Here is an 11,336-nt window from a genome sequence, read left to right as displayed (position 1 = left end):
TCAATCCTTAATCTAGGACAACATCATAATTTTGCTCCACTTCCAATTCCGAGCTCACAACACCAAACCTGCAAATTCCGGGAGAAAATACAAAATAAAAAAAATTCCAAAATGAGTGGAAAACTCATAACCTTTACTTCAGCCCGTTATAAACATTTTATTTGTCAAATCATTTCTTTCCTTTACAACGCTGGCATAGCTCACTCTCTTAAACAAATCTGTGGCAAGTACGGGCTTTGGGAAAACGCTGCCTCCAAGGTTCGTTATGGAGCCCAGCAATACTACCCTAAGGTTCGTTATGGAAAGAGTAACCGTCCTCCACCCATACCTTGCCCACTTTCTATTTTCAGTTTATAAACTAAGCCTGCAAAACAGTTGCTTATTCATAATCAATCAATGACATTTCATCATCACATTCATATCTATGGCATGAGTGAATTAATTTACTAAACGTAAAAGTTACCTGAAATGCAATCCAGTTCCAACAACACAATTTCCTTAGCTTCATAACTCCAAATGATACTCCACTCCAAAATCATCCTCCAATAATATATCACCTCACAACAATAACGATAGTCAATAGGATCCTCACCAAATAAGAACTAATTTAAACTAAATCTCCCAAATAGAAACTAACTAATTCTATATAACTTCTAAACTTACCTTCGAGTATAACGACTCCAACTACAACAATAATAACCATTAACTTTCTTATTAACACTTTTGAATATATTAGTACTAGCATTTTTGCACGCGATGCGTGCGGTAACATGTTTTTAGTTAGGCGAACTTTCGTAATTTTAAGCTGCTATCTAATTTCATATGATCGCAATACGTCTAGTATTTTAGTCACTCATTTTTTTGAGTTTTATTTTCTTTTATCTTGTTTAACTTTTTTTTATCTTTTACCGGATTTATCGTCTAATTTTTCAATTTGGTTAATTATTCACTCTATATTTCTTTATTTTTATTACAAATTTAAATTTATTATAAATATTTTTGTCAGTTATACTTGTGACATGTTGCCTATATTTGTGTAATTTTTTGACTTTTGAATTGGGTTTGTAGAAAAAACTAATTATTTATGTATGTATGAATATTGAAGGACAGATTTTAAAACTTCAACATTATAAGGATAATTTAGTAATTTAATAGAGGACACCCCATAGCCTCCTCCCTTCCCTTATGTAGTATAACAATTTATGCACGCGATGTGTGCTTTACTTTTTTATAACATAATTTATAACTTTTTTGGGCATAAACAAAGGTAAAATTTGAACATTAGACATGTTCTTTGGGCTAGCTAATTTTGTTGATTTAGCCTATATCACTTAACCAAATCGTTTTTTATTATTTATTTTATTTATACTTTCATTAAGATTTTTTAAATTAAAATTCATGAGCGATAGAAGAATGTTAGCAGATTTATTAAAGATTTACTCCCTCCGTCCTGTAATATAAGTCTTGATTCCGTTTTTACGCGGGAATTAAGGCAGATGGAATCTTCTTTAGATATTATACATGGATTCACTTGTATTGGGAAGCACCTAACTTTTGTTTTAAAAAAAAATAAAAAGAAGCTTCTCATATAAGTAAAGCGTGCAGAAAGTAATCATAATGGAAGCTCAAAGGTTTAATTAATTAATGCAGTTTTCAGTAAATCAAATATTGACAAATCCATCCTTAACAATATCAACCAATGAAATCACTTTATTTATTTCTCTCAACCAATAAAATCACAAGAAAGACCATCACACAGTTCAACTTTTGTATAGCCAAATCCAATGGCTGTAAATAAATCTCATAAATTTACTTAAGGATATGTTAAAAGTAATCATAATGGCGCCATGGATGCAGTATAAATATAGGGGACTTCAGTTTTGTTTTTTCACTTCCTCATTACAAAGACAGAGTACCAAACTTAAAATATAAAAAAACAAAAAAAAAACTCAGCAGCATCATCGCCTGTTCCTTCATGGCTTCAGAGTGGAACTTGAATGATGCTTGGTCTCCAAGTGACTGTGATGATAGTGACAATGATATTGCACCAGAATTAGAGGGTGGGGACATGGAGCAGTTGGGTTCCAACTGGACATGAATGAGGCACAACCAGCATCACCAGGAAACAATGAAGAAGCTGCCACAACTCATCACAAGCTGAGGAACAAGCTCAGCAGTGACAACAAGTTACAAGTCTTGTTATTCCTTCTCAACAGAGCAAAAGAAGGTAAGTTGCAATATGGCAGTATGAAATTAGCTGCAATTCAGTTTAATGTTGCAACAAAAACTGTTAGTCGCATATGGAATACAGCAGAACATTTTACAGAAACCATGTTAAGGTGGAGTGTTGAGGGAAAATTGCATTTATGTGGTAGGAAGAGGATACAAATCCAGTCAAGTGACATAACAAAACTATCAATGGGGCAAAGATCTTGCATAAGAGATCTCGCCACATTGATTGGTGTTTCAAAGAGCAAAATCCATAGAATGGTTCAAAGGGGACTAATTAGGCCACACACAAACCCATTGCACCCTGGGTTGAAGGAAGCCAACAAATTAACCAGGTTAGAATGGATCTTGAAGTTACTAATGGGAGATAATCTTCTTACAAAGAGAAAATATTTCCCAATGTATGACTTTGTGCACTTGGATGAGAAATGGTTTTACTTGAGTAACAAATCTCAAAGAGTGTATTTAGCCAAAAATGAAGAGAGTCAGTACAGAGCAGCCAGCAGCAGTAAGTTCATACCCAAGGTAATGTTCACAGCAGTGGTGGGGAGGCCAAGATACAATGAAGAAGACCAGTGCACTTTTGATGGGAAAATTGGCATTTTCCCATTCACTTACCAAGAGACAGCAAAGAGATCATCAAAAAACAGAGCAAGGGGAACTATGGACACCAAGGTGGTGGAATCAGTGAACCAGAGGGTCACTAGAACCATGCTTATTGAACAAATCGTACCAGATATCATAGCAAAATGGCCACAGTATGATGGGGGGCCAAAAACAATATACATCCAACAGGACAATGCCAAAGCTCACATATCACAAGAAGATCCACAATGGCAAACAGTATGTGAACAAGATGGGTTCACTATCATTTTAATCCAACAACCACCCAACAGTCCAGACTTGAACATCCTAGACCTTGGATTTTTCAGATCCATTCAATCACTCATGCACAAAAAGATACCAAAGTCTATTGACAGTTTGTTAGAGGCTGTCAACCAAGCTTATAATGAGCTAGACCATACCACATTAAGTAATGTTTGGTTATCTCTTCAATATGTTATGAATGAGATATTGAAAGTTGGTGGGGGGAACAATTATAATGTTCCTCATGTAAACAAGAAAAAACTGGAGAAAAATGGCATTTTAGAAGAACAAGTAACTACACCAATGTGGGCAGTTGCTGATGCATGGGAAAGGGTGGTTAATGGGGCTTCAAGCTCCAATGCACAAGGAGAGTAGATACAATCAGCAGGATATTTTATTTTGATGGACTAGCGATGTTAATGTATCAAGTTGTTTTTTTTTTGTTTTAGTGAACTAGGCAAATGTGTATGTTGTTTTAGTTTCAATTAAGTTGGTTGTCTATTTTCTCTTTGTAATGTTAATGAAGCGAGTTAATGAAGCAAGTTGATTAATGGAAATGATTATGTCCTTTGTTTCAATTAAGTTGGTTGTCTATGAACCATGTTTATGCTTGAAAACTTAGTTTAAAAACTTACCAATTCATGGCTAACAAAAAACAGCAAGTGAAGTTGTAATCTCAGAAGTCCCAATTTTCATAAACTAAGGTGAAGTAGCTCTTCAATCTAAGCCACAATTGCCTCATTCAGTCAACAAAGTTGGACTGGTGGCATAGAGGGCAAAGAGAGAGCAATTCTTCACCTTAGAATGTTTCAAGTTTTATAAAATTTCCATCATTGATTACACTTTGAACCCACATAAATAACCACAAAGATGATTCATAGACAACCAAAGTTATGAACTGACAGTAGGGGTAGTCAGAGGCCAAGTTTTTAACCCAACACATTACTCCAACACAAATTAGGCTTACATCAATAAACACAATCATGATTCGTAAACAACCAAATTCAGCTTCATTATTCTTGAAAATTCAAGCGTTACTCAACATAAACCAACAACAACAGTAGGAACAACAAGGCAAAATGAACCCCAAAAACATCAAATCACAAACATCCAACAGCATAACAGATCAACATCAACTTGAAGCAAAAACTAAACGAAACCCAAATCATCAACAACCAGACTCATCATCACTAAGAACAAGACTCGGCATCACTAACATCATCATCAAATTTTTTTTCCTTTTTCTTGAAAATTAAAGAAGATGAGGGTTTACCAGATGCCGTTTTTTTCAATTTACCCTTTGCTTGCAGATCATCATCATCATCACTTATCACAATCACCTCGGTCAATGATTCAACTTTTTTTCCGTCACTTTCTTTGTCACCAACAAACTCAACTGTTTTTGATTCATCAGATCTGTCACTATAGCAATGGATCCCTTCACAATTTGGCCCCAATTCATAATAGGGATATTCAGAGCATGAATATGTACCATTTGATAGATCATCAACAGAGTTATGCGAAAATCCATGACTCATGATAAGAAAACAGAGAAAATACAAAGATCAAGTAAAAAGTCGAAGAAGAAAAGGAGAACTACTAAATCAGAAGTGGATTTATGAAAAATCAAACACATTGTTGCGTTTAAATTAAATATTTAGGAACAATTTTCAAAATAAGAAATCTATGCATGAACTTAAATAAGGTTACAGTAATGAAGTCAAAAATATTCAAAGAAATCTTTAATTGGAGACGCAATCCATATATGAAAACATTAAAAACATAAAGTTGAAGAATTCAAACAATCGTTGAAGAAATTCACGCATCTGAAGAAATTGATGCAATACACTTCTAGGGTATTATATAAACAAGGGACTTTGAACCCTAAAATGCAGAGAGGAAAAGTGGAAAAGAGGAAAGTAGAGGAGAAAGAAAAAAATGAGTGTGTTGATGCGTGATGTACGCAATAAATAGGGAAGTAAATGGGGTCAAAGATCCCATTTCTCATTAAACCTGATGCATTGGATTCCTAAAATATGAGGGGCATTTTGGATTTTTTTTTCATGAGGATATAATGGGAATAATTTATGGCTTTACTTAGCAATAGGACTTATAATTTGGGACACCACATAAGGAAAGGAGACTTATATTATGGGACGGAGGGAGTATTATATTTTTATCAACAAAGTATTTTATTTTAATTAAATCATTTCACTTTGTTAATTGATTATATTTATCTTTTTGATCTACTACTTGATTGTGTATTGATGGATCAAATATTTGATTGATATAATTTTCTTTGTTAATTTTTTTATGCTATATTTGAGTTTGATTTTCTTTCATCTTTTTTAGTAGAGTAGTTGATTTACTAAGGGATAATTAAGTAAATTTATTGGGGACACCATAGCTCCCTCTTTTCCTTATATAATAGAGATAGATAGATAAATAGATTTTAATTTAATTGCTTCAATAAGTTCAGATCAGTTATAATAAATTCTCATTAGTCGTTCTAAAAAAGTTTTTTCACCCGAACACGGTAGTACGGTGCCATAAAAAAAAGTTTTACATAATGTTTGAAACAAAATTAATATCCTTGCATTATATAGTCACTAATGATATACAGCCTTGTATCTCACGACTCTCGAGCAAAATATATCACTTGTAGAGTTGTAGTAAATAAGGGAACTTCCTTATATTGTTATTTCTTCTAACATTATTCGGTTAAGGTTTCCTAATTCTGTTGCAATTAGGATTTGTTGGATTCTATACAATCTGACGCAGGTTATAAAGAACTCACATTCAATATATCGGTACAACGCCTTACTCACATATACCCTTCCCTCTCTTCAATCCCTCACAAACAGTCGCCCAAAATCACCCGATCGAAGAAAGAAATTCTTCAACAAACATGTCAAAGATTCAGCCACAAACAAAGCTCACAAATTTAACCCTTTATTTTTGGAAAGACATGAACAATATTGTACCTTTTGATGAAGGTTTGTTTGTCTTCATCATATCTTCTCTTGAAGAACAAACAATCAACCATTATCATGTTGTTGTCAAATTTAAGCTACATTATCTCACAGAAAGTAACTTACGTGATTTATCCAAACAAGTTCTTGATGATGCTGAGGTTTTTGGAGCTAAAACAAAAGAATTGCTTGCTCAACAAGTGTCGGATTATATAATGAGTTGCTTCCGTTTTCATTCGACACCTCTTGGGGTTAATGCTAAAAGTCCTACAGTGGTTCTTGTGGCAGATGTGTCCAATGATCTTCCTTTTGAGAGGCCTCGCCTACTAATGCCGCATGAATATTTTCATCCGATGCCGCGAAGACGCCCACTACTGCCGCTTGAACGTTTTCAGGGTACACTACAAAGTCGTCGGCAACTGCCGCATGGAGTTCATCGTATAAGGACGAGGCCGCATGAATTTTTTCATGCGATGCCGGGAGACCGCCTGCAACTGCCGCATGTTGATGATAAAACTGAAGACAAAATGGACCATGTTCTTAGCATATTAAGGTCGTTGCACATTCGAATAGAAGCCGAGCATGGTATTGAGCTTAAACAAGATCAATTAATACTAAAGAGTTTATTAGAGATCAAACCAACAATAGAATTAGTAATATTAGAGGAGTTAAATGAAGATACTATTTGTTCAATTTGCTTTGAGAAGATGTCAAGTGAAGGGGACAACATCAAGATGAGTCGATGTAAACATAGGTTTCATGGCGAGTGCATATTCAAATGGCTCCCAAAGAAAAAAACATGTCCTTATTGTCGATCTAGTAGTTTAGAAAATGTGTATTTAATTTGGGATTAAGTAGTGCTAATTAAATATTTACTGTCAGATACTATGTAATACTACTATTACGTAAGAATAGAGTCTTAGTATAGGTAATTAGTTTCAACAGGGTTGCTAGTAATGATTTAGAGGATGCTTAGAAAATAAGGCCTATCCCTACGAAAGACCTACTATTTTTTTTTTAATAATGTATCTTAGGTATTCTCATATATGACAATAAAATCCTTTGTAAATTGAATTGCTCTATATGCCCTTGTTAGATTTAGAATCGTATTCAATTTGTTACTAGCACAGTTTCACTTTTTTCGTGATAAGAATATTGTTTTAGCAGTATTTGATTTTGTTGTGTATAAAATAAGATATTATAATATTACTCTCCGTTTTTTAAGGATCTTCATATATATTGTAGTAACATAAACTAAGACAAGAAAAGGAGAGGTGTGTAATAAGTGAATTTTTTTGTCTATTTAGATAGGATAGAAATTGAGATTGTGAGAGAGTGTAGAATTATGGAGGTCCAACAAGTGAATAAGTTAAGATAGTCTTTCGGTGAATAGTTTAATTTATTTAGAGACTAAATTTACTTTTATGTTAAAATTAGATCGTCTCTCTTAATCATTTTTGTTATTATTTTTGTATATTTTTATGCAAGTTAATTAATGATGCCAATCTGTTTTATAAATTATCATGAATCTTTTAGATGAAAATTGGTTAATAGCACTGTTAAATTGATGAATGTCTAAAATACCCAACAAAATTCATAGCTTGCCGTTTGTATTTTGAATAATTTTTATGGTAACTTTTATTCGAACTTGTTTGTACTCCAAAAAAATAATACGGTTAAATTTATCTTTTTTAAAAAAAAGTCAAGAGTTGGGTTTTTTTTTTGTTTTAGTCCAACCCAATCCGAACATGTTTAGCAATTAGGTGATAATTACAATATTGCTAAAATTTTGTTAGAAAGAATCATAAACTACTTACAACTCTATTAATTCTTAAACTGTAAGAACCCTAATGATAGAAGTACTAGGTTTTAAGAAATCCTTTATTATATATACACATTCCCTATAATGTTTCGATGCCAATCAAAACTTAAAGGTGAAATTTTTAATTTACAGTGCTGAAATTCTCCATCATCGTCGGCATCACAAAGAAAAAAAGGTAAACCTTTTGTTTCATCTTTCTTCATAACAAATATTAGTATATGACTTTTGTTTTATTCTTAAACTAGAATTATAATGACTAAGGGTCTGTTCTACCAAACTTAACTATTCAGTTCAGTTCAGTTGTTTTATGCCGAAGAGAACATGCCTAATTGATTTAGTTATATCCTCTTGATAATTAACGATGTACTTGTTAATATGTTCAGATGGTTGGTTGGTCGACGCTTCCATATGACGTCCTTGGCGAAATTGCGCTGAAGTTGAACACAATTGAAGATTTTATATATTTCTCTGCAGTATGTCGTTCATGGAATCATTCTTCTTCGCTTGTTAAACCCATGTTTAATCCCATAACAACGATCCCATGGGTTCTACTACCAGAGAACACAAAAAATAACCCTCATTATATTAGGAATAATCTCAATCTCACCAACAATAAGTGTTACCCATCAAAACTTCCTCATATGTTTGGGGTGCGATGTTGGGGTTCGCACTATGGTTGGGTTGTCGTACAAACTCGTGATTTAGAGATAGAGCTATACAATCCATTAACTAATGATCGAATAACTACGTTACCATCTGTACGAACCATGCCATATCAACTAGAATCTGACTCCGAAGATGAAGATAAAGATGAAAAAGATGAATGGATTTGGAAATATTTTGTGCAAAATATTTTTGTTCTAAAATTGCCTTCTATTCATAATGATGGTAGTAACTTAGTTGTTGCAGCAATATATGGTGATGAACGAGATTTCTTGGCTCTTGCTCGCCCTGGTGATCAGGCATGGGTAATGATAGATAAGTACGTTGCAAGTATCGTATGTTCGAATGACTTAATTTTTATTCTGGGACTTGATTTTTCGCTTAGATACTGTGATATTAAACAGATTCAGGACTTTGATGCTGTGAAGGTAATGCAGTATTTTCCTCCTCCTCCTTTGCGCGGCCTTTTTCGTAACAAATATTATCATATCGATAGGAGTTATTTGGTAGAATTGGGTGGTGAACTTCTTGTGATCATACGACATAAGACCCTTATACAAGATTTAAATGGGTCTGTGTATATTCGCAATTATTATAGCGAGTGTTTTAAGGTATTTAGGCTTAACTACGAGTCCAAAAAGTGGGTGGAAGTTAAAGATTTGGGTAACTTTATAATATTTCTGGGACTTGGTTGTAATATATCTATACCTATTACTTCATCATCGATTAATTGGAAACGAAATTGCATATATTATGTTGATGTTGAAATCGATCTTTTGGGGCATGGCATGGGGGTCTATGACATGGAGTCTAAGAAGATAAGCCAAATTTACCAAGGTGATGTAGTAACTTCGGGTTTTTGTCCTCCTATATTCTATGTGCCTAAGTTTTCTATATTGAATTGCTAGTCTTTGCTATCACACATTCTATTATGAAAGTGATTATGAACTAAAATAGAAATTATATTTTTTTGGTGCTAAAAATAGAGATTATATTGTATTGACATTTATTGGTTTAAATTATTTACTCAATGTAAACAGACAATAATATGTTTAATTAGCAATATATTTCTTTCTTTATTGGTATCTTTCATGTACAAATCTATGTTTACCCTATATGTGTTACATGTTCTATTAATAGCAACATGTTCTATTAATAGCAGATTAAGAAAGACGACTTCTAGTTTCCTTCTTTCAAAATTTTCAAGGACGATTAAACTCCATAATAAGGATATTTTATTATGAGCCCACTAGCTTCCTAGCACATTATGATCTCAATTAAATATATTATGTGGTTGTTGGCGCTTATAATATAAACTGTTTTAAAATGCATCAACTAGCAAACGTTGCTTTTCTTTTTTAACCTAATTGATCAAAGGGAGTGATGCATATTGTCTATGATTTTTTTCCAAGGGAATTACACGTCTTTCTTAGATGTGTTATCATCTTACATGAATAAGTTTCAAGTTTAATTAAGGGTCTGTTCTCTCCAACTTATTTTCAGTTCAGATCAATTCAGTTTTGGACAATATTTTTACTCTCACATTCATTTCAGTTCAGTTCGATTGTTTTATGCCGAAAAGAACATGTTTTAAGTCCATTTAGAATTAAATATAAGTTGGATCAGGTCCAATCATGTCAAATTCGATTGTGAAAAATCTAGTGAAGAGAATGCAACCCTTAATTCGACATTAAAGATTAGTCAATTTAAAATTGCTTTGACAAAAAGAAAGAAGAAAATCAACCATCTTTCATATTCAAGCTATCTTGCTAGATCAATCAATAATTATGGATAAAAAATCTATATGTACTCCAAACTATGTGGTGTTTCACATCAAAAGTACTTTGTAATATGATATTATGTGCCAACGCTTTGGGATATCCGTAGTATATACTAAACTAATTTATATATATATATAAGTGAGTTCATATGAGAATGTACACTTACATGAGAAATAAGAATGGATTTTACTTATAGAAATTCCAACCAGACAAGGATAGCTTGTCGGACGCCCAGGAGCGTCGTGGCAAGATCCCCGAAGGTTACCGATTGATGAAGGAAAGAACAAAGAGTGCGGAGGAAAAATTTATTTCAAAAGTGAACATTGTGAATTGGAAAAGCAATCCTTACACAAAAACGTAACTTTATTGTTAAGCAATCTCACACAACACTGACAATTTAAATACTTACAAATTGTATGTAAAATAAGTTATCTCAAACTACCAATTCACGTTTTATCAATTGCTAGATTTGGCATATGGCATTCCATTTCAAGTGAATTGCTAGATTTGGCATATGGCATTCTATTCCAAGTGCTTGTTTGGTTGAATGTAGGAAGTATGAATTTCTTAAAAGTTTGTTTTTCAATGTAATTGTATTTTCTACGATCTGGTAAATGTGTTTGATGATTCATGAAAAATGAATATTTTTATGGAAATTTCCACTTACCTAGATCCCTCTAGATAAGTAATTTCCTTCATTTTGTGGGAAGTAAAACTTCCTAAGAATTTCTACTTTATATGAATTTGTCAACCAAACAACATCAAACAATTTCAATTCCTAGAAATTCTAACTTCCTATGTTAAACAATCTCAACCAAACGAGCACTAAGACCATATTTCAAGTTGCAACCAACTAAACATATCATATTCCCTCCGTTTTTTTTATTATTATTACATTTCACTCAGAGGGAGAATCAATTTCTTTTTTTTTGAAAAAAAAAAGAATATTTTGGTCTTGAGAAATGTAAAACAAACATTAAAATATTACAAGAGAGAAAAATC

General features: G+C 32.9%; 1 protein-coding gene across 1 annotated transcript; it reads left to right on the top strand.

The window, feature by feature from the left end:
• The first annotated feature begins 2,094 nt into the window (after positions 1-2,094).
• Positions 2,095-3,471, top strand: LOC104886291 (uncharacterized). The gene has a single exon (XM_010670753.1). It carries the CDS (start codon positions 2,095-2,097, stop codon positions 3,469-3,471), a length of 1,377 nt encoding a protein of 458 aa, XP_010669055.1.
• The last annotated feature ends 7,865 nt before the right edge of the window (positions 3,472-11,336 follow it).

This window comes from Beta vulgaris, chromosome 2, assembly GCF_026745355.1.
Source record: "Beta vulgaris subsp. vulgaris cultivar EL10 chromosome 2, EL10.2, whole genome shotgun sequence".
Classification (NCBI taxonomy): domain Eukaryota; kingdom Viridiplantae; phylum Streptophyta; class Magnoliopsida; order Caryophyllales; family Amaranthaceae; genus Beta; species Beta vulgaris.
This window is presented reverse-complemented; position numbering and strand designations above follow the sequence as displayed.

Excerpts from the sequence above, each read along its gene's own strand:
- LOC104886291 (XM_010670753.1), top strand. The coding sequence starts at position 2,095 with ATGAATGAGGCACAACCAGCATCACCAGGAAACAATGAAGAAGCTGCC.